We start from the raw sequence: 25,896 nt of genomic DNA on the forward strand, positions 1-25,896 counted from the left end.
GATAACTAGAATTCTGATTAATATAATTATTCTGGTAAAAATAAGAATTCTAGTAGATTTTACCAGAAATATAGTATCAACCAGAATTCCGGTTATCTCGACTAGAATTCTAATAAATTTAACCAGAAATTTCTGATTCGTCCATTTTCAACCAGAAATTTTTTTCAGTGCAGCGAATCGAGAGCAAGTGAATTTGATTCATGATGACCGTAAGAATTCCTGAGTCGTGAATGTCGTCAGGCATTGGTCACGGGCTACTGGTGAAAGCACTCGCGAAGCCGGCCGCTCGCGCACGCGAAAGTGTTCATCCCGCGAGTAACACTCATTCACGCTACCGCGAATTATTACCTGGTAAAACCTGGCTTGGACGAAAGCGCGCGGCGCGATGTACGCACCGTTAAATTAGATGTTTTACACGCTCGTAAAATGAATGGAGCTTCGATAATGTGCAAAAACGAGAAACGGCGTGAATCATAAATTGCATACTAGAGAGATATAAAACATTGTAAAAGTGTTTCTCAATTCGTGTCTGAAAATCACAATTGTCTAAGAATGAACGCTAACGTTCTATTCATATAATTTTACAGTGCTTACGATAGCCTGTACACACTTATTTTTATTAAACTCTGGAATGTGAAGTAATGCTTTATCCCTGTTGACATTGGCTGCGTTCAGCAGAAAAAGTAGCTCTGCAACTGTTGTAAGACTCTTTAATATAAATGATTCTTGATGTCCTTAATTCCTCTCACTAAATCTAAATGTATAAAATGTACTACTCTAAACTGATCATATCGAAGAATTTTATAACAGTTGCAAAACTACTTGCCGTTCTATTAATTAATAAAGCTTTAGCAATTTTTATTTAAACGTTTATAATTGTAGTAATGATTCCGAGAGAGAGATATTAGCAATATATATGTCTTTTTAAAGGAATACTACTAGGCATTGATTAATGATCCTATTTAGATTACCAGCATAGAAGAAGCTTCTGTACTAGTGGATTTATTAGTTTCAGGAATTAGTTATTGTAATACGATAATCGTAATCAAAGACGGATACAAATGGAGAGAATTCTTCGAAGAACACTTGAAGCTATAACGTTGGCGTATGCAGTCTTGCATATTATTACGCGTGAACGCGTGTTAATGCATTTGCAATATACTCTCAGCTACTTGCCAACCAAAGCGTCAAAAGGTCTTGTGTCATCACAAGACTACGAAATATCCAATTGTGTCAGCGTAGGACGAGAAATTGCGTTCTGGGAATCCGTTTGAATGTCCTTGATTACTCATCCTGGGAAAGTATCGGAATTTTTCACATCTCGAAAGGTCATCATGTGTCTGATAATATCGTGTCACAATTATGAAGAAATATGTGTATCACATGCCAAATATGTGGCTGAACGTTCTTGAATATCTTTGAAACATTCACAAGATAAGTTTATCGAAATAAATCGAAATAAATAAAAAATGTTGAAAAAAATAGAAATTAAATATATTAAAAATTATAATTTTTCCGAGGTATGTAGAAATTTAAAAACAAAGACATATCTTGAAATAAAATCGTAATTAAACAGATGGCTGCTTTTAAAAGTCGCATTATACAACAATGAGTCATTCGTGCTCGTGCCTTTGTTTCTCCAATTTATTTAAAGACCTTTTCTTAGCTGTTTTTCTTGTTTGATGTGCGTACATACATTTAACATCTGGCCGCTCGACAATTGTGGTTTGAGCCTCCAGTGCAGATGGTCAAGCTTCTCGTTCGTGCAATGCCGAACAATGCTGATTGTTACACTTAAAATTCTTACGGCTCCGTCTTTATAGACCTTGCATAATAATGGTCTAACATCGTAGCACAATGCTGCATAGGCGGGAAGGGGTGGTACAGAGTGATCGAAGGAATTAAAAGACATTTAAGCTCTATTCTTCATATTTCACACACACAACTCAATTTCTCTTTTAAATAATGCTTGTTTAAATAACACGTATAAAATACTACAGAATATTTGGATATTTTTTCTTTCTTCTATTATCATATTTATTGCAATAAATACAGGCATAACATTAATTAGATTAGAAAATTAGATTTATTTAATTAATTTTTATGAATCGGTCTTTTTTATTAATAACGTCTGAACAACCAATTTACGATCCGTAGACATTTTAGGCGTCAAAACATCGAACGTGTATCTACCCCATATATGTTTATTTACAATCAGAAAGTGGATTTTTAAAAGTCCGCTTTCGTAACGGTATGTCTTTTTTCGCAATGTATGTACATATACAGTAAGGAAGAAAACACAACGGACAGGCCTGACGAAAGAAAAATTACACAGTGCGTCGGGACACAGGATGAGATGATTAATTCCTGCGGTGGCGAGGAAGTAATGTGAGATCCCGGGATCGGATCTTCTCTCGCTTCGGTCAAAAGCATAATGATGTGCGAACAGGTTCTCTTCGTCGTGACTCTGGGAAGTTTAACGCCCGGGACGAGCGGACGCGTGCGTGTATCTTAACCGCGGTGTGAAACCGCAGATCATCCTTTCTGTAGACGATACGCGACATAATATCGTGATGAAAGCGAATCATTGTGAATATTGAATTGTGGTGGAATCGCGTGAAGGCACAGCATTGATCGGCACCGATAGCAATTGACAAGGACGTGAAATTTGGGGATAGAAGGATCTCGGTGTTGCCTCTCGAGGTTTCGTGCGACCATTTATTTTGTTCCGATCATTTATTTGCTTGTAAATTGGCACATAGCGAAAGAATGTGTTCGCGGTATATACTTTCTGGACATAGTTCTTTGTGGTGCACTTTGGCCAGTTCTTGCACGTGCAATTTAAAGGGAAACCAGGTGGCGTAGAATTTTTTTATATACTTATATGCATAGCAAGCCTTTTACTACAGTCTACCCACATTTGTATTTATAGTATTTTTATACTATCTATAGCAATAACCAAATGATACGGGGTTTTTCACACGTTTTGATACAAGTTTCAAGCAAACAGAAGTAGTCGTAGCGTTATCGTACTGATCGCCACTTCACGCGTTATGAAGGCCATCGGGGCATAACGTTTGTTCTGGTCGCAATAATTCCACGCGCAGCGAGCGAACGCAAACACGGTTATCGCGGCGACTCCGCAAGCATTGATATCGCACTGTGATATGCCGCGGTCGGCGCGTCGGCGAATGAGAAAGGGGAAGCCGAATGAAGAAACTTACTACAACGGTGACGAAGGGGCGAGTGAGGGGTGGTCAGAACGTCGGAAGAGTGAATGGGAGCACTGTGTGCCAGATGGTTTGGTGGCGTCGCCGCATCTCGATGCCGCACTGCTTACGTCGATTCGGTTCTGTTGCTGTTTCATAATAATCGGGAGACCCTCGGCTGCATAATACGAGAGGCACCACTGCCGATAACTGTCATGCGACTGACCCCTGACAATTCGTGGCGTTTTATGGACTCGGCCAGTTTATCGCCGCGCGAGATTTTTTTTCCATAGAAGTCTGGAGGGAATCGGAAAGAGCGTGGGCGCCGTTTATTCCTCGACGATGTAGAAAATCCCGGAGTTATGGCAATGTCCTGACAGTGAATAATGAAATAAAGGGGGGAACGGAACGAATAAAACTATGAAATTGACTTTGCTTGAGCACCTGAACAGCGTATCTACAAGCAATAAAGTAGATGGATTAAAAAATAAACAATTTATATAATTTATTAAATAAAATACCTTATTCGAGCTCAGAGAGATGGCTACTTGCAATTAAATATACACAAATAAGTTAAATTTGACAGTTTTTGAATTTAAATATGGATTTAAATGTCTGAATTTAAATATGAATTTTAAAAAATATCTGTGAATATAGGAGTGAATTGCATCCTTTAAAAGTCAACCGACGAGATGCACAGGACTGCATGTCAATGATCATGCTGAATAGGATGCAGTTGATCCGGAGAACGGGCCTGTCCGATATTCAAAAGCTGACCGGATGGGATCCATACAGGATTCAAAACAACCGGAAGTTCTGTGTGTCCCATACAAATATGATAGTACGTGGGTCCAAAACGGATCGGCCGGAAGAGATGAGAGTCGATAACTATAAAAATAATTCAAAATCGGAACGTATGTTTCTATACTAGATATACTTAAAATTTTTAATTAAAAAAAAAATTTGGAGATAATTCGGAAGTAGCAATTAGGACGGGAAAAGAAAATTACGCATTAAGATACAGATGTCAACATCTTGAACTGAATCGATATATCTTTAATTTATATGCAATGAATTATATTTTTTATTAATTTGCCTAACATACGTTCAGAGAAAAAGATATATAGTAGTAGGTGACAACTATACAAGTTTTATATGTAGAATTTATATATGTAATGAAATTAATCGTTTTATAGATATTGCAATTTGTACATTAATTCTATATGATATAAAACTTGTACAGCTGTCAGCCCGTATTCAGAACGCGATGCTAACCCAAGTAGAACAACAAGTCATGATAACGTCAAAATGACATTAAAATGAATCGAAAATGATTGAAAAATGACTTTTGATTTTAGAATCATTTTGACATCATTTTGATATCATAATGACTTGTTGTTCTGCTTGGAACCGCATACATTCACATTACATACATATATTATAGAATTTTAAAAATGAAACTGCACATTTATCGATACATTCTAAATACGACCGTTACTTATAGATATAATTGCTATAATCATATATTGTTTTTCTCTGAGTGTAGATTGCTTTAATTTATATATCCATACAGAAACTAAAAAAGGTATATGATAGCAATTATATCTGTAAGTAACGGTCGTATTTAGAATGTATCAATAAATGTGCAATTTTATTTTTAAAATTCTATAATGTATTAGTGTATAATGTGAATGTATGCGTTTCCAAGCAGAACAACAAGTCATTATGATATCAAAATGATGTCAAAATGACTCCAAAATTAAAAGTTATTTTTCAATCTCTTTCTTTCTCATAATGCAATACAATACACAAAATATAATTACAGCATTATAAAAAAAAGGTGGAAATCTTGGATTACTTAGGAGCATTTAAACTATCTGTACACTTAATGTCTCGATATAGGTATGTTTATCATCCATAACAGTCGGGTCGTGCGTATATTACGCGTGATGCATATAATGGTTATAATGGTGCATCGACACGATGATGCGACGGTCAGCGTACCGTGTCTGGCATGGCGCACGTGTGAGCGCCGGCTTTGTACACGCACACGTGGAGCCGGATCGTTGAAACGCGTAAACGATTGTAATACAGGGTGCAGTAGCGTACGTGTTACGGCATATTATGAGTTAAACAACGTAATGATAGCCACGGCGCCAGTACTGCAGCATATCTGCGTCTGTGAACTACGTATCGGGTGTCAGGAAGAATAATACAAGCACGGTCCATTCGATTATGAGACAATATTATTGTTAATTAGTTCGAGTGTATCTTCTTCAAATTAAATCTTTTTTTTTTATCGAGATTTATTTATACCTATTTATACATACATTTTCTTAATCTCAGTTTAATTCCAGTGGCACTCGTGTTGTTAAACGTGAATAATGACGATATAAGTGATGACAAATAAGTGATATTCTAATTATAGGTATATAGCATTAGTATATATCATCCGTTCTTCCTAATGGCTATGAATAGGGCATTCAAAATTAATTAGTGTTATCTCACACAATTGTATATGAGTGAAAGAAAAACGCATTCGTTAAGCATCATGATCAATCGTAACTTTAATAACATAATGACTAATGTGGCGCCACAGAGATATCACGTATCTTTTCTGTACGATGTAACGGGTGGCACACAAGAAATTACATTCATAAAAATAATAACTAACAAAGTTTTAATTAAAATTTAAATTAACTGAAAATTATGATAACCACGGCTTGTGTCGAATTTTATTAAATAATTTCTATAGATTTTTTTTTTTCAACATATGAAACGTACCTTCATCATCCACAACATACGATGTTATAGAAAATTATTTTTGAGAGAAAAACAGTCTTATCATTCACGACTAGATATGGATAGTGATGATAAACATCGTATAAAAGAAAGAATGATTTTCCTGAGAGTCTTTTTTATCGTTGACGGATAAACTACCTCAATTCCGTAGTTCCTCACGCCCCCGACGAAAGAGTTAAAGCATGAACATGACACTTCCGGTGCAACGAACTCGTCGAACTCACTCACAGCTTATTACGACACCAATATTAGTTTTACGGCGAACTTCTGTAAATAGAGTTCGGTAAGATATACGTCATCGAAGTCTCGCGTTCGACAGCCTATATATAGGTAGTTGCAACTGCACACAAAAAGGAATTTATTAACTGCAGGTGCGTGTTGCACCTGCGTTTTCTGAACCCCCAACAACGTTAACGCGAGTTGTGATTTTTTTTTCGTTTTTTGATAATATATATATGCTTGAATGATCATTTATCAACTATTGCACGGAACAAATAGTGTATTCTGCTGGTCTTTAAAAATTTAGATATAGAAATCTGAAAATAATTTTGTTAGATACCAAAATAATTAAGTAGGATTTTCAAAAATGCTATAAAAAGTTTTGATACGTAATTATATTGATAGTCTCACAAAATTATTTTTAAATCAACATCTAGCTAAATTTGTAAATATTTAATTTTCAGATACTAAATTTTTAGATACCAACAAAACTGTTCTTTCTATGTAAAAAATTTTAATTTATAATAAAAATTGAAGATGACATGATTTTTCAATTTATTTGAAATTTACTGATTTAAAAAAATATTGCCAGTTAAGATTGAATTTTGCGGTGAATTTTGTTTTCGTCACGGCGTACGACTTATTGACACTTGGTCAAGTGAAGTCAAGAGGATGGGTTAAATGAGGGAGAGTCATCATGCTTCGCCGCGTGCTTATTTTCGATCCATAAATGATAACTTAAAATCCTAGCGACGTTTCGCAGATAGAAAAGCTTTATTTACAAATCAATCGATACACGAAAGTTTTAATCGATTCAAAAATAAATTTGTTTCTCATTAAAAATATATCAATTCCATAGTTTTAATAATCAAATAATCATGCAAATAATAACATGAATTATTTATTATAAATACATTTTTTTTCTTATAAATAATATTGGTTTTATTTAATATTATTTTTATAGAAATATGATGCTATAGAGGTGATTTAAATTATTGCTGACGAAAAAGATCGGTGCGGTTCCTTTTTGTATAAATTTCATGGCGTGCGATTCCTGGCGCGACGTTGCATTATTCATGGTAACTCCGGTACCTCAACTCACGATAATCCACCCTTGTCGGTGTTATCGTCGCGGTTACGCTGACTGCAGTCAGGTGTGCGTCCAGCGGAAGACTGTCGGTGCATTGACTGGGAACAAGGGCGGGTTGGCGGTGGAGATACGAAGCGTGGCGACGTGATTGGACGAAAGACGAAGTCTGACACAAAGGAAAAACAGCAGTGTGATCGTGCGCGCGGATGCACGATCATGCTCCCTTTGAGCCCTTTCGTGACTCCCGTGAATTATCTCATGTGTCCATATCACTGCGAAAAATAATATATCGCAGGTAAATTATAGAGTTGCATGGAATATCGTTTTGATATGTATCATGGAAAAAATGGCGTAAACTTCTTTTTCTTTGTCTTTTTTCACAATTTAATTATGCATTGTTTCTTTATGGCAAATTTTTTCTTAACGAAAATTTGATAACAGAAAAATAATATTTTGGAGATACTTATATTTGGAAGGTCCAACAAATATATTTTTATTAATGAAGATGTAGAGAAATTTTCTATTTTAATTAATTTTAACTATACATTTGTCATAGAATCATAATATTTATTTTAATACATATTAAGTGAATAATAATAATATTAATGTTATGCAGTAAAAAATTGTTTTATTATTCAGTAATAAATTATAGGAGATTGTTTATGCCAGCTATATATAATCCACCACTTCTACAAATAATTATGTCTTCAACACTTGAGAGCAGGCGAAAAGCTTTAATGGATGTACGCGTGTTACGAATATGAAGAACGCACTGTCCAAGTGCCAGCTTGTACATTACTGTGCATTATATACTTCAGAAGATAAATTATCACTCTCACACATAGTCATGCCGATACTAGATAGATCAGGAAAACAGATTATCTAGATTTATAAACAGACTATCTAAATTTGATGCTATATATTGATAAATCTTTTGATCTACGACAACAGATGCTTTTCTGCAATAAAATAAATTTAAAGAAATATTGTGATTTATATGAAAAAATATTAACAATGCAATGTGTATAAAATAATAAAATTTAATAAAAATAAAAAATGGTTTCAGTACAATTGTGCATCTAAATATCTTCTCGCTTTCCAATCGACACTTCAAGTAGATATATTTAATTGGACGTAAGTTTAATAATATGTCAACTTCCGTTCTTAGACTATGACTAATCGTAAAGCTAAATTTAAGCCATTGAATTGATTTATGTAATCGCGCTCGCGCGCGACTGAGCCTAATTCAATTTAAAAGCTTGTATATTAAAGCTTATGTTTATCCTAATATTTATCTGCGATATTTATTCTAATAAATATTTTTTTGAAGTCTACCATATTAATATAAAAAATACGATAATAAGAAAAAAATGTAACATAATAATAAGAAAAATCTTAATATAAAATTTTATAATAAATAAAAAAATAATAAATATATGTCTAATCGGAACGCAATGCAATAGATCAAATATAAACTAATATATACGCCAATGCAACAAGATGTTCCGCGATCGCAATTACGCGTTAATTTGTCTTCCGTCTGGAAGGACATTTGATGAGTCGCAAGTATGATAACTATACTTGTTTCCCTATTTCAAGAGATCACTAGTACAACACGCACGATGAGATTAGAGCCGTATCTACGTCGGACCAGCATAGGATAGGATGCTTTGTCGCTCTTCCACACTTTACAAACCGGATGCGAGCATTCCACGCACTGGCGGCTGTGTGTCGCTAATAATCGCGCGCGTGTTGGTGGTAACGGGGGACTTAAAGTTGGTCGAGTTGTTCTCGTTTAAAACAATCAGCAGAAGAGGAAGGACCAATTATACGGACCTGCGATCGTCTGTCACCGACCTTCTACTTCCCTTAATGTGTTGGATCAGGCAACAAATATAAGTAATCAAAACAATATGCTTAAATGTATGTAAATAATCTCGTTTCTTCCGAACAATAAAATTGACGAATGAAAGAATGTTAATTGAATGATTGAACCGATTAAGAGTCATTTTCTAATGCTATTAATGCCGAACAATAATAGCATTGTTACTGTTGCAATTACTTTTTTCCAGTAACGAATGGGTGACGTTACATTTTCTTTTACTTATAATGATATAATGATAACGCAGCTACATTTTTTTGGATAATGATAATAAATATAATTGTTATTTTCATAATTTTTTGTACATGTACAATGCATATGTATGGAACGTGTATAAGAGTTTTTTTTGCAATTAATCATAAGTATCATAGATTTCGCGTTAAACTGATTAATTAGCTACATAGTTACTTTATTCAATCAGTAAGAAGTAACGGTAACGAATTATTTTTCAGAAAAAGGACGATAACGGCAATGAGTTACTTATCTAAGGCCCAGTTTCACAACTCACGATTAACTCTTAACCGAGGTTCAACTTATTTCTCATCTTTTTCCAATTCTAGAATTGAAAAGAGATAATGAATAAGTTGAACCTCGGTTAAGAGTTAACCGTTGTAAAACTGGGCCTAAGTAAGTTTCCCAATTTTCTGCCGATCAAGAATGCAAAATTAAAAAAAAAGTTACATTTTATAATTTAAGAATAATAAAAATAATTTTAGTATAATAAAAAGTATTTCACGTTTATAAAAAAGAAATTTTGTTAATTCTAAGTTAATTTAAAAAAATGTTAAACGTGGACAAGCCATTTTTTTCTTGTGAAATGCTCGCATTTCTTTTATTTTTAATGATATTTGAAAGAGTTAAATATTTTTACTGTTAATGAGTCAATAACGACAGCTACCGCATTTTTTCAATTCCGCTCAATGTTAGATACAATTGAAGCAAAAATTATAAACGATTCTTTATCTAGTTTGCTAATTGTATGAACAATTCACCCACGGTTAACTGCGTCGAGTTCGCTTTGAGTATCCGTTCTGCGAAAGTTGTTAGATTGTTAGATTGTTACATTAAGTGTGCACAAAGCGGTATTATATGTCTGTATAATTTGCTGTTGGTAACACAGCGTTTCTCCAGGGAAGCACCGCTTTCACGCATTTTGTGAAAAGAAACTATTCTAACGTGCGATCTAACTATTTTCTACTGCAAAGCTAATGAATTGAAGATCAAAAATGCGATGGTGCTAATGTTTGCGCATAATAAGATATGCAGTAGATAAAATAACTGAATTTCCTAGTGAACGTTTCTATTTCTATTTCCTTGTATTCTAGGTTTTATACTACACTAAAAAAAATATTATATTTTAGTAAATATTTGTTTGTATAGTTCTAAATATTTACTAAATATAAACATATGTTTATTTTATATAAAAAAACCATTAATTTTATTATTAAATTTTTATTAAATAAATATTTATTTACTGTAAGTAAATGTTTACTTATAAGGAGAGGCTCCGAAGTGACTCGATTTCGATGAAACTTGATAAGAGATATTGACAGTTATGTCTATCATAAAACATTATTATATAACGGGAAAAAATTAATTGTTAGTGTGGTTTGAACTCAAGTCTGTAAGGTTGAGAGGCTACTATCTACTACACTATAAATACTCGACTACACTACAAATACTCGAATACTATGAACGTTTTAATAAACTCTAAAGAAAATACCATTATCAAATTTATTATTGAAATATTGATTAATGAAATATTGATTAAATATATTGGTTAATGAATTGGAAACGGTAAACCGTTTACGCCTAAACGAGGGATGATTTATATTCAGGAGAACACACTCTATAATTCTACCAAATTTCATTGAAATTGATGAGGGCCTTTGTTAGCACTATTCAAAGAAATATGTAAGATTTTTAAATTTTTTTCCAGGTAGTGTTTCTCTATTTTTTCAACTTATATATTTGTTTCTTACGATAAGATAGGTAGAGTCGTTGCATCCCTAAACAAAATTTTCTTTGTAATGAAATACTTTTGGGACATTTCTCGGGAAGAGTACTCCACCCTAGTTGAACGGCGGCACTTTCTTTGCAAAAGGGAGACACTCCACCACAGCTGTCTTATTCTTTTAAAAACGCAAACCGGCACGCGACACCATGTCCGTTCCGCCTTTTGAGAGGCGACAGGATGTAAACTCGAAAACGATCCATATCCCGTTGGTCCACTACACACAGCCTGTCCCATTCATATAAAAAATGATAGAAATAAAACAACTGTCTGTGGTACTTCAATTGGTCACGGATTACTCTTGGTGGTGTCATGTATAAACACCTGCGTTATTTGTCATGCGATGATTTATTAATTTTTAGAAATTGCAAAACTTTCTCTTTTATTTTACAAAAAATTTTGCAAGAATTTAGCAAAACTAATAAAGTGAATTAAAATCGCATAAGTAAGAGAAATCTTGGCGGAAATTTTTCATGCGTCAAGAAATTCCATGTAGCAATTCTTGCAATTAATTCGACTGCTTCCGTATAGTTCATTGCTGCACGTATTATCCGAATCATTCATAATACACTAATGCAGTGCACGTACATACATCATTATCATCAACTCGCTAGAGTAGATGATGACTTTGTTATTACTTAAATGAATACGTACAATGATATATGGGTACAAAAATATCCTGTATCTTTTAATTTACCAATTTATGCTTTGTCATTGATACTACGTGAAATTAAAACATCATATATTAGATATATTAGAAATACAAGTATTATATCTTAGTTAGATACACATGTGCGTTTAGTTATCAACATCTTAATTAAGTCTGCTTGTTTAAACACCAATATGAAAGGAAAGTACAACTAAGGTATAAGGTGTTAAACTTAATTCCTGCCGTTTTTCGTCTCCAAAATGGATTTGTTCCGAAGGGAAATACCTTAATCAAAGTATTATTAATAAAGTATTATTAATTAGTAATAAAGTAGAAAATGGAGGAAATTACTTTGATTAAGGTATTCATTCATCTTCCCTTCGAAACAAATCAATTTTGGAGACGAAAAACGGCAGGAATTAAGTTTAACACCTAATAATTACATAATTTAAGAATGTTTCTCGTTGATTACAAAATCAATCGGTGAGAAATGTTTAGAATCACGCATCCGGCTTAAAGAATAGCCGTTCGTGACACGTCTATCACGCGAATTGCATCCTCGTGACGGCACGCGCATGCAGTCGCCCGTGCAACGAGTAGTAACAACATGCGGTTTCGCTTTCATCTTGCGCGAGAAGGAAGAAGCCCCAATACCATATGGCTCCAGAAGAAGCTTACGCACGACGGTGCGTTCGCAGGAAGGAAGCTTTCCAGCATGACCGTATTATGTTCCGTGTACCGAGAACACATTGCGAAGAACACGGGCCATAGCGTAAAAGCGGGGCACGCGATGAGGGCACGTGCTCCCTTTTCTTCTTTAGGACATCGCTTCTCCTTTGTACCGTCGAATGAAGGGCCGGAAACGGGTGTCAATTGTCAGCTACTCGTAGACATCCGCGGCCGGACACGGCCGATCCTCCAGCGAGCGAATTTGAGAAGGCGCGCTTCTGTGTGGTCCTTCGCGAGGTGGCTTCTTATCAAGATGTGAGTGTAGTATGCAGAGATACAACGTATCATAAATATGGTATCGATTAACAATTTTATCTGTGCACGTGTCTTATCGTTAGCTTCTTAGTAGTTCGAGATTTTTATTATTTTTTTCTTTGTTAGTTCTTTTCATGACGCAAAGTTATTACGTTAGATTCTTTAAATAATACATAAATAGAAAATTTATTTATGCGAATTTTTTTAAAGAAAACTAATATAACAATAGATAATAGCCAGATTGCTATTTAATGTCGAAACTTATTATAGATATATAGATATATATCGAACATCTGCTGTCAATTAATACAGATGTGATATTCAATTTGAACATCGTTTGCCTTCTTTATATGGGCCTGATTAATAATTTTATTTTTTTAATTTTTATTTATATTGGATTTATAAAATGCTGGAAATATTGTCGATAAAATAGAAGCGGATAAATCTGCCGTTACAACGGTAATCCATAAAAGGAGATCACAAAGATAATCTTGACCCACACTACATGGCATTGCATCGTCATCATTATTACCGCCATCAACTTCATGCGATGTAACATCCTCAATTTTATAACCCAAATGTAACAGTTTACTGTTCCGTGGAAATTGAACCATGCAAAATGTTGCAGTAATATTTGAGTTTTACTTCCGTCTCACGCAAATAGAGAATGAACTAGACTATAAACAAAGGCACGAGTTAATTTTTTTAATAAGATCTTTTCATTTTTATAAAATTGTTATAGCATAAATAAGCATTAGCTCGAAATCAGCTCAAATATATTGCAGTATGCTTGTCACGATTAGTAAAAATTAACGATATTTTTAAAGAAATCTCGATCAGTTACTTCGAAATGTTGGACTCCGACAATGCAAGTGACAGTGATTGACCCTCGCGTGGAATTTCTGACCTCCAGGGCCGGGTTCAGAGACTCTGCAGTTGAACTCGGCACGCTCGATTTAACGTCGTTTTCTTCCCGCCAAGAAGAACCGTGAAAACCGACGCCTTCATGCTAATGGTAAATAAGGGTTCTCAGAACGAAACTAAAATATATAGAGTTCGTTATGCAAAGCTCAAATTACTGTGCTAATTAAGACAGATAAGATGCAAAGAAGGAATACCGCTCTTAATTAATCTCACCAAGCCACCTATAAGTAAATTGTAAATTTGAGCTTCTTTCCCAACAGAAAATTCATTATTCCGCTATATAATATAATTTATAAACATTATTCTTTGAATGAGAGAGAATTCTTGGAATCACAATATATCTCATATGATATACATATCTATTGCAATTCTAAGACAATTTAGTCACTGTTAATGATATTTGTTATAAAATTTTTTTAACCACACACGCAATTATTTTTTATTCTGACAGATTGATTATTTTGACCTCTAATTTAATGACGATAAACCAGCCGTGACAGAAGCGATTTTCCGCAATTTCTACGAAACGTCGGGTCTTCCCAGGTAGAACAGTATCCGCTCGCAGAAACAAGCTCATTACCCAATCCGTAACAGTTATTCCTATTATAGATCGAAATTATGTAAACCAGGTCGTGCGACAATTCGTAATATAAAAAAAAAGAAGTCGCACGCGGGCGACGTTTCTGCGAGCTACCATCAAATCTTCACCTCACGGTTTCCAGTCACATGATTTTCCACCGAGCGTGTGAAATGTGCGTCGTTCGGTAACAATTACGCCTCCCATGGCTTTCGTGGCAAGCATTGTCTTGCAACGGGAAAGTGGCGCGAAAGTAAGAATCCGCCAGGAGATATCCGTCGAGAGGTTTCTCAACGAATTCGCAATCTCGCAGATCACTGAATCGGCGAACGATCCTGAAAGGACGATTTACGTGGGATCTGGGAAAACAGAGAAAGTGGTGATTGTACTCGAATCAATTGCAATGCTCTGAATTTAATGACTGCGACAGGAAGATCGTGTGAGATTAATTAACATAACAAGCACTTTATCCAAATCACGCGTTAATTGTAAGTTATTTTTATGGAGATTGTTAGATTTAATTCTAGTCAATCGTTTAATTAAATGTGTGACTATACGTAAAAAAATGTTTGGTTGAGTTTACTGGAATTTTGATGGAAAATGAATGATCCAGATTTCTGGTTAAGTCTACTAGATTTCTGGTTAAATGTTAGTTATATATTATATTTCAACTAGAATTTTAATAGATTTAACAAAAAATCTTGTAGATTTAACTAGAATTTTCTGAATCGTTCATTTTTCACAAGAATTCTGGTTAATTCAACTAAACATTTTTTTTTTTGTGTACAATTAATAATAATAATAATTATAAATTCGGGAGGCAGTCCCTCATTGAAGATTCGCCAGCAATACCCAGACGTGGTCCATTGTGTCTTTGTTTGGTGACTACAGTTACACATTGAGTAATTTTAATCATATAGTCAACAGACATCAATTTTCAGAAGACTATTATCGATATTATCCGCGTGCTAACAATAGCGTGAAAGGTTATGCCTTATCGCAACGATGAGTGTCGTATGATTAGCAAATTAATTAAAGCCGATGATACTTGAAATCCTATATTATCTGCTGACAATATTCAAGGTGGCCAATGACGGTTTCACGCGATATGCTGATCAAATTATGTGCGATCAGCAAAGCTTTGTTAGCGCGTGATGCAGATGCTGGAGAGTATCATTTTCACTCTGATCGCAGACGAGCAAAAATGTATATTCTGATTGTATCCAAATATAAATTGTCATCTGTAAATCTATCCTAAACCATTTCCACTTCCAAGAAATAAAATTGCACTGTCTTTGTGTTAATGTAAAGACAAAGTTAATAAAAGTAATAATTAATAAAAGTTATAATAAAAGTATTAATTAAAAATAATTATGTGAAGGGCAAAGTAATATTTCGGTGATTATAAATGTTGGTTTTACATGATGCTCGCTGGATCACCTCTCGCGGATAATTATTTCAGAATCTTAAAGCGGGTCATAGGGCAGAGCTGCAGCGTTTTTCTGTCCGTTTAGAAGTGAGTTTTTGTTTTATGCTCGTTCTCGAGCCCTTCCCCGGCCGGAAGCCGAGAGGAGGATAAACGAGAGAAGACACGTGCTCGAGTAACGACGGTACCTGAAGACTCCACGAGGAAAAATGGCAGCTGAGGGCCGAAAAGCACGTGCCACGCATGAAAGAAGAGATTCAATGGAGTGCCGGGATAAGAAATTTATTATGCACGGGTCTCCTACCTGGGACACTAGCGGTAGCCATTGAAACCGCTGTTCACGGGTTACGTGGAGTTGCATGAAAATGAACGTTGTCCACCTCGAATACGCCGAATCTACAGGGTGCTCGCGATATTGCCTAATATTTTAACCTTAATTTAAAATAAATGATGACTGTACATTAATCAATATGTTAGAATTTCTAAACTTATCTTAAGACTTAAGTGAAAGATATTAACATAAAAGTAACTTAATTTTACTTAAATATTTAGAAAATATATATATGTAAATAAATATTTATGATTTGTGATCATTCATCAATTTACAAATTTTTATTTTGTTACAGAATAAAAAAATAATGACAGCACTTTTACTAAAAGTTCATAATTAAAGCATAGAAATGCTGAGAGATTATACGAATTTCTGTAATGTATTGTTCCACGTGAAGCAAGTAGGAACATAATTTGCGACACTATCGCGTTTCGAGCAATTGAACGTGACCTCATATTATACACAATATCACTGACAGCCCAGTAGACAGTCGTCCAGAAAATACGCAGGCTACTGTCCACAATTTATCATTTAATTTTGCAATTTTCAAGTAAAGCACGGGGGACTATCATCATTAAGTATAATTTTTTATTATTTAACTCGATTGCCGTTCGAGCGGAATACAGCGTCAGCGTCGCTCATCTTATCAACTGGAGAACAAATATTATAAATAGACGGCGCCATGCGAGAGACAACACGTATTAAGAACAACATAACATAGTAAATCGACCTAAACGTCGCTCTCCCTTAGTTATACTTAATATACGGTCTTTCTCTCTTTTGAAATAACTAAATTTTTATTATAATTAGAAGATTGATATGCGCTGATACAAGATTGATGACAGGAGATACAGGGAAGAGAGAGCAAGAGGCGAGTGATTCGAAATCGAACCACTGATGATTCGAAATTTCGAACTTATCGGTTTCGAATCTTTCAGATCCGAAAACGAATCGAATCCACTGTGATTCGATTCGATTCGATTCAAATTCGAACTAATTCGCACACCTCTAATTATAATATTTACTTTAAAAATTAATGTTTGAAGATACTTAATTTTTTTATTTGATAATTTAATTATATTCGCATAGTTATAATAATCATACAGTTACAAATAAATTACAATTGTTATTTATGTTAATTGAAAATAATAAATAATTATTAAGAAATACATATACATATAAAGTGATATTTATAAAAACATGAAAATAAAGTTAAATGAATATTTTAAGCTCATTACTCAGAAGTGAGATAATAATAATAATACCATTAATAATAATATACATATATTAATTAGAAATAATAATAATATAACAATAATATTTATTAATTAGAAAAAAGTGAATATAAAAAAGAACGTTTCCGTTGAAAGGTGTTGCTTACCTTGTTCTAAATGGAGATATACATATCTATATAACGGGTGACGTTTTGAGAACTAAGTAGATAACGATAAACTTATAATAAATGCTATATTTAGAACGCTAATAAGCTACTGGCAGAACAAGATAAATCAAAAAAACAGGAAGAAGACAGAAGTCAAAGCAAGCAATGACCGATCTACCGGTTTCGAACGTACCATTAATAGCTTAGAAGTCGTATACTATCTACTGCGTTCGTCCTTTGCAAAGAACAAGTTCGAGATTTTTATGGATTCCAGCTAAATTGGACCCTGTTATTACGAAGGCATCCCGTGACATATGGCGCCCACTATTCCGTTCTATGTTTCATTTTTTTGTCGCACCGTGCGCTCAATATGGTGTATTAGCAGCTAAATTTTGGGACTTCCTCCACTTCTTTGAATTCCTCAATCTGGTTTTCCTATTAGAGCTTCGATTTACAGAATGAGTTTTTAGGATGATGGAAATATATAGTCGTTTCCCACGTGTTAAATCCGCCGTACTATATAATTAATGAGTATGAAAAAAGCGAAGTCGTCAGACAATCTATCTCTGATGTATAATTATGATTCCTTTTGGAAAACAATCGATTAAATCGATCTATAAATTATATTTGAATAACAAAACTTAAAATATTGTACGCAGAAAAAGAACTCTTATTACTTTTATAAAATTTAAACTTCCGTAATGTATTTAATAATTTTACATCATAATGACAAAAATTTTGTTTGCGTATGATAATCGCGGTATTTAATTATGCAGTCTGATTACAAACTATAAAAAAATTTAATATTTTTTAAAATATGCCTTTCTCATTATATATGTATATATATATTTTTTTCTAAAGTTAATATGATGCACATTTTGGTGACTGCTATTATCTCGATGACAAATCTCGCTGCATTCTATTACCGACTGTAATGTTAGATCAAGAGGGCATGAAAAATTAGTCTACACGTTATCAAAATTTCTCTTATGCGTTGTTTTATAAATAGCAACTGTGATATCATCGTGCACATTATGCAAGGTAAGTTGCAAGTTGATAACCCCGACTATGGCATGAATATATATCAGAGAACAAAGTTTTTAATTTCAATATGTATAGATTAATGGCCATTTCTACAAATGTAGGTTAATTTTAATCTAGATTAAAATAACTCTTCTTCTGTTTTTAGTTCTAAGAATTAAAAAAAGATGAACAGTAAGTTGTACAGAGATGTGATTAATGTTAGAGTTAACTATGTTAACTCTGACATTAATATACATTAATATAAATATAGATTAAAGTTAATCTGCATTGGTATTTGTACTGATAAATAAGATAAGGCATAAGATTGCCAATCGTCTGGTTTTAAACCGGACTATCAGGTATTCGGAAGTCTTGTTTGGTGTCCGGTTGAAATCAAACCAGACGTCATGTATTCGGTTTTTAAATATATCCAATAAATTACTAAAATAAGTAAAAAAAATAGATAAGAAGGTCTCTTAAAGAAATTTGATTATTAAGTTTAATTTATTTTAACTTTTTCTTATTGTTAGTATTATATATTGATGTTACAACCCTATGTATTACAGTTACGATGACAAAAAATTGAGGTTTTGATGGTGATGTCAATTGTACATGCGCAAGTAATACTTTCAACTTGAAGAAACATCGAACTAAAATATCTCAAGACGTATTTCTGTCTGCCCTGTATAACCGGGTGCGAGATATTGGAGCTTACCGCTCGTAACGGAGTGTCATACGTCCTTTTCGATCCTGATGAGGCACAGACCTTGCTTTGACACCCGCATGCCTTCTAACTCTGTCATTATTTTCTCTTTCATTAGCCGCCAGTTAAACAAAAACATTAGTCAATTGATTATACCCATCAGACAATTTTTTTATGCAGTTTTTATAACAAAGTGACTTTTGTCATTATTAATTTCCAACGAATAGTATTTGTGCTTATGAATTTCTCATTTTGGTTAATAATTGATGAAAAATTTGTTCTTTTAAATTAAATTATATACTAAAAAAATATTGATTTTATATACACTAAGAGAGAATGTAATGATGGTACTATATGGTGATAACTATACCATATATATATAAGTTTTATATGTGGAATTAATATACATATATATGTAGTTAAATAAACTATTTTATAATTGCAATAGTTTATTCAACCATGTGTGTGCACTAATTCTATATACGTATAAAACTTTTAATTTTGATATTTAATAAAGAATTTGAGTTTATCTTTTTATCTTAATTAATTAAAATGATATATATTACTTAATTATTTTAAAGAAAAAAAAGTATCGTCATTTACTTAGAATAAATGATTCATAATGATCTTTGTACCTTGCCCGGATGTGGTGTACTTAAGGAAAAAAGCTGTACAAAGATTGGTACACGCGCACTGAAAATCACGTTAACGTAAGTGTATTGGAATTCCAACAGCTGAGTCAGAAATTTCGTTGCATCTACACATGTGAAGATATTTCTGCGAAAACGTGCAAGGTTTGCTGGTGAGATGGAAATCTTTCTGCAGTCACACACATAACAAGGATACCAGGCGTTGTATATTTACGCCAATGCTGTGTATCTTCGGCTTCGTTAAGGTGCCACTTGTTAGGCCCGGTTCGATGTTTCCCTATCGATTCTCGATCATCGTAAAACTCTACTGAGAATTTCGAGGCGAATTTATATCGATTTGTATGTATTTCTTCTACAAGCGCGCTAACAAATTCAAAAAAATAAAAATGTGTAGAAAAGAACATTTATTTCTTTATGCTTAATCAAGAGATTCGATAGCCTTTGTCTTAAGGTGGAACTTAAATATTGCGAATCATTTCTTTTCAGTTATGAAACTAAATCAGTCATCTACGATGTCATCTTTTGAGGAACCTCCAGGGCGTCTACAATAAAAGATAAAATATAATAATAACCTCTACGAATTTAGCTCACAATACGTGATTGCGCCAGTACGCAATGAACGCCATTGTTGACATTGTAATAAGCGGATTGGTGGTATAATCCCACGATTGTCATCGAAACGTGTTTATTTCACACGACAGAGACTCAACCGGATCTAGACTGGATTTCATAACCCAGGTTCCTGTTTCCTGTAACGATTTCATGATTTATACGAAACTTCGGCGAAATTATTCCTCGGATGAATGTGGAAGCGCGTTCGAATATACACTCGTGAGACGTATGTTTCGGATCAAAGGACTTTCGACAAAGTGATAAAAGCATACAACTGACTCGTAAAATCTCACCGACGAAAACTCGTGTTTCGAGGGAAGACCCCTTTACGTGTAAACATATGTTCGCGACACCCAAGCTGGCACGTCGTTGATTTGTGGCACTGGCACCTGAACATCTTTAATGCTGAAGATGTGAGAAGTTTCTTTTAATGCAGAGATAAGCGTTGTTATATTTATAAGACCGCTAATATTTGTTAATAAAGTTTATTAAAAGAATTATTTAAATAAATAGTATACATATGAAAATTTTTCCAAACGTAAGAAAATTAAATAAAGTAATTAACAATAGCACATAATAGGTTTCGTATCCAATAAATATAACAAAATTATTTATCGAGTTATTTATTTAAATAAATGAACAATTTTTTATGGATTCTCTTTCTTTCCACATGTCTGCGTCTTTTCAGTCTTTATTATATATTCTAGCTGTTTTACACGAAATTATATTTGTTATTCTAAATCCGCATAGATCCGGTAAGCGGATATGAATATGGATGTTAACAGATGCCTACGCGCAGTGGCATCTGCGAACGGGGTGATCTGGTGTCTGGTTTATTTTCGGTGCGCGCATCCCCATATAACCAGTCATATCGGAGGGGTTGATAGCGTTTTATGCCGCGCGCGTGGCCAACGTCTCTGAGTTAATTATGGACTGATTGTCAAGGCCCGCGTTTTTTTACTAACTGTACCACCAAAACAGGACGTCGCCTTCCTGTGCTACTGAATTTAGCTTACAACTGAAAAAAATTTCTACCCCTTTTATGGTATATTTTCCGACAAGAGCGAGATATTAACGAGCGAGACATTTTTAAGAAAGAAGGCTCTAGAGTGGATAGAATAATTTATTATTGATATAAATATTCATATTAATGGAAAATTTTCAATTTTTTTTGCAGACTACCATCAAGGTCTACGCCAACTGCCTGCGGCCGGACATCGAATATAAGACCCTAAGCATCACCTATGAGACGACCTGTCGCGAGGTCGTACAAAACCTTCTGAACAAGTATCGCATGAGACATCGCGACCCTCGATTGTTTTATCTGACCATGGAGGTGACCGTGAGGAGGGCCAATGTGCGTACCATCCTGCCCCTTGACGAGGACGCGAGGCCAGCCGTCCTGCAGTCCTGTCATCCTCGCGGCGATTCCAAGTACGTTCCTTACCTGCCTTTGTACTTGACCACCGGCCCTTTCGGTTTCGGTCGGCTTCGTGACGTAATTTCAGGGCTTGCGAACTATAAACACATCCCGTAGGCCGCCAAGCACGAGTTAACAATGGTCCGACGTTCTCCGCGTTGGTCACTGATATAACTCTTGGACACAAGTGGTCGCGTGGGTCGCTGTAAATCTTTGATATACGGTTTGCAAGGAATGTAAATATGGCTATTCGATTACGAAACAAAATGGAATTTTGATAGCGGCTGTAAATGTTATAGATCATTGTGAAGAAACACGGGGACGTTTTTTGAGATTCCACGCGCGCCAAGTACGCATCGTAATGCAGAAGTTGCAACACGATACGGCATTGTAGTGATTAGGTGGATGAAAAATATTATCACAACTCACATATAAAAAGAATGTTTGAATGTAGCTCTTTGATGATTAGAACGGGTTTATTTGCGAAGAAATCCCGACGCGACCGATGTTTTCTCGGCAGTCTGAGACTTCCGGCGCGACTATACGCGTAATAGAGCAGGACGAGAGCGTTTGTCTCCCGACGCAAACCGGTACTTTTATATAGAAATAACGCTCGGTCTGGTGTCCTTTGAACTCACCGACTCCTGCCGTTGTCATGGAATCTCTGATGCATAAACTTATGTGCTTATATATGTCTCCTCTTTGTTTGCAGGTTTTCGTTGCAGACACACCGTGGCGGACTTGTCAAAATATACGACAGCGCACTCATGTCCGGGGTAAATAAATATTTACTTTTTTATATATACAAAATAGAAACTAGACTACATCTTAATATACTAAATTCTAATGTAAAATGTTATATGTATAAGAAAAATTCTTGTAAAAGAAATTTGTAATTTATAATAAATTTTAAATTGCTTTGTAATATATTTTTTATCCTATAAATGCAAAATAGTCTGAAAATAAAAAATATGTTTAAGTAATATATAATTACTGGTAAATTTCTTTTTGCATAATATAGTGTCTATTTTAAAAACTAATAGTTCCACTTCTAAAAGTAAGTTTTTTCAAAGTATTTAGAGCGGTAGTAAAATTGTTACTTAAAAAGGGGTTTCAGTCTGTATTGCAGTAATTGTGAATAAACTTGGTTTATTGTTCGCAGTCTAAGTACAAAAGCCTTCTGGTCTCGGAGCAGACCACCGTAGACGAGTTGATCCAAATGCTGCTAAGTTGCTACAGCTCCAAGGAACCGGTGGAGCAATTCTCTCTCTACGAGGTCTGCGAAGGTGAAGAGTACCAAAGGAAATTACATCCCGATGATTCTCCACTCAAGGTCACGCAACGGTGGACCAGTGCGGATCGACATCTTCGCATTAGGCGTAATCCAGATTATAATCAACATAGGCGGAGAGTATGTGATAATAAATTCATTAAATTAATAATTAATGCAAATTTTTGCCAAAATATTTGGTTGAATATAATTAGATTAATTCTTAATATTACATTTTAATTGGAAAATATATTCGCGAAAGAATGCATTACAGTTATTATTTATGATGCTTTGTCTATATAAGCTGTCTCATGTAGTGAGTCAGCTTCTCTACCGTCAGTCTCTAAGGAGTAGAGGGTACGAGACATTACACTTTCAAACAAAGAAATTATAATCGTAAAATCCAATCCGTGTAATTATACTGTCATCAGAATTATTCATAAGTGCTTAATAGAAAGTCAAATCTGTTACATAATCCAACGTCATTTCAGAGTATGTGGGCGTCGGACTCAAGCATTACCATGGCGATGTCGAGGCTGGATCTCCAGGATAATCTTCCTATCCATTACAATACGAGAATCGAGAACAACAATCATTTGGGCCTACATCATCTCGCTAGAAAAAGCAGCGTTACCGCAAATAACAACAACAATAACGTTATTCATCGGGATCAACATCACTCATCGTCGTTAGGTTCCATCAGTCAGACGTCACGAATCGTCGTATCTCACGGAACGGATCGTTCGCAAGTGCAGCTGCCGCGGTTGCAGCAATTTCCGCAGAGCGTTCCGTCGACGCCGCTCTCAACAAAACACGTGACTGCCTCTTCCTATGCCGATTACGAGAATTACCTTTTTATATAAGAAATCGTAAACACGATAAAAGTTGAAAGAAGCTGCGTCGATCGCGAAAACGGTCAGAGTTACCAGAAACTCGTTGAAGATACGAGGAACATACGCATATTGCAACTGTTTGATAGCATTTGTCTTTGTGTAACATTTAGACGTCAAATACTATGAGCACTATGAGGCGCGAGCAAACGTGTACCTTTGATTTTTATTTAAAAAGGTAGCTTGCCTTCTTTTGTTGCAAATGTATGTTCGAATTATCGTTGCTTTTACTTATTTTGATTAATTCTGCTATAATAGTTTGATGAAGTTTATTAAAGAAATATGAAAAATACATGATAATTTTCGGCGGCCATTATTTATATGATATTTGATTAATATTTTAATAAATAGAAATTTTCTACAATTCAAGGAAGAGATTAAATTGCAATGCTTAAATGCTCGTTTTGCGCTTGTATTTCAGCTAATTAAAGGCTGATAACACCGAACAAAGAGAATTTACGATATTTAGTTAGTAGTGAGGGAAATTGTACCAAAGGTAGACGTATAAAATTTTAGATACGTAGTATATATACACATATAAATATATATATATATATATACATAAATAATATGTTCTTTCGCATTTATATAAATGTGTAGAGTTTACCAAGCCCCAAATAAGATTTCGATAATTTTTATAAATATTCGTTTTATGTTCAAAAAAAAAATATCAAGTCGATACCTTGATAATATATTGTTTTATATTTTTTGTAATATTAGTCGATAGATGACGTCAATAAAACCATGATTGCATAAATCGAAAATAAGACTTTACGTGGATTTAAGATGATTAATAAGGAAAGAAATATTATTATTTATTTATGTAATGTAAAAAATATGTAAAGAGCATTTATAGTTAAGCTCGTTTAAAAACGGTTTTAAATTATTAACAATTTCACCTATCCAAAATTTCGTGCAATCCGGCTAAACAGGATACCGGTCGTATATTTTCTATACGTAAACGGGAAATATTTAAATAACATTCGCCGTTATAATGTTGATTTGAATCACCGCAAGAAATTGTAATAATCACTTTCAGTGGTATAGGTATACATTTATCGTTCCTATTGCAATGATTACAGAAATGTAATTTGCAATACGTCAAACAAGTTGGCTTACGATTGTAAACACATTTCCTCGCTATCGCAAAGGCAAACAATTTTATCGCATTGAATTATCGTATCTGAAATTCGAAATGCTTTAAAAATTACGCGATAATGGTAATTCACGTGACTTCATTGTTTCCACGTACAGAGGAAATGAATGAAGATTAAGCTATATCTTTTTACCACAGTGCGTTTAATATTTTATTACCAAAGAGTTTCTCGGTACGATACGTATATAAAAGCGTAGAGTAACACACGTGTGTCGAATACGACAGCCGAATGTGCATTTATCTACTGGAGTCTTTGATATGTATGTCGTCAGCGTAGCGATGTGTGTCAATAGGATATGACTTCACGTCACACTTATGTGTCGAATTAATGTACCTACGTAAAATGTAAATATCTTTTTGTATTGTCCGTTTATATTTTATAGGAGAGAATACGAATAATGATTCATGTGTCCTAAATTATTCTCTATGTTTTTATTTTGCCTGAATATACAATTGAAGAGCTCAATTTAAAGATGTAAGAATCGGTCAGCTCCATTTTTTGGCGAATTTTAATTTTTGAGTAGATTCAACTTATACCAAACATTCCACGTTTTTTGGTATAAGAAACGGACAGCTCCGACGACTCCAAACAAAGTGTATGATTTCTTTACATATTTCAACAATTTTCGTAAAATATTTTGCAAAATATACTTGGTAAAATAGGTTTCTGTTAAGATTGTAGTA

The 25,896-nt window shown here is 34.2% G+C and overlaps 1 protein-coding gene across 1 annotated transcript in view; it reads left to right on the plus strand.

The window, feature by feature from the left end:
* Nucleotides 1-24,589, plus strand: part of rau (RA domain-containing protein rau) — a 33,649-nt gene extending 9,060 nt beyond the window's left edge. Inside the window, exons 3-6 of the mRNA XM_018521157.1 lie at nt 21,654-21,910; nt 22,609-22,672; nt 23,059-23,307; nt 23,658-24,589. Coding sequence (XP_018376659.1) covers nt 21,654-21,910; nt 22,609-22,672; nt 23,059-23,307; nt 23,658-24,029 — 942 coding nt within the window. The 3' untranslated portion in view covers nt 24,030-24,589. The remainder of the gene's footprint in view (nt 1-21,653; nt 21,911-22,608; nt 22,673-23,058; nt 23,308-23,657) is intronic.
* Nucleotides 24,590-25,896: the final 1,307 nt, after the last annotated feature.

Source organism: Trachymyrmex cornetzi, unplaced genomic scaffold (assembly GCF_001594075.2).
Source record: "Trachymyrmex cornetzi isolate Tcor2-1 unplaced genomic scaffold, Tcor1.1 scaffold97, whole genome shotgun sequence".
In the NCBI taxonomy this organism is placed as follows: domain Eukaryota; kingdom Metazoa; phylum Arthropoda; class Insecta; order Hymenoptera; family Formicidae; genus Trachymyrmex; species Trachymyrmex cornetzi.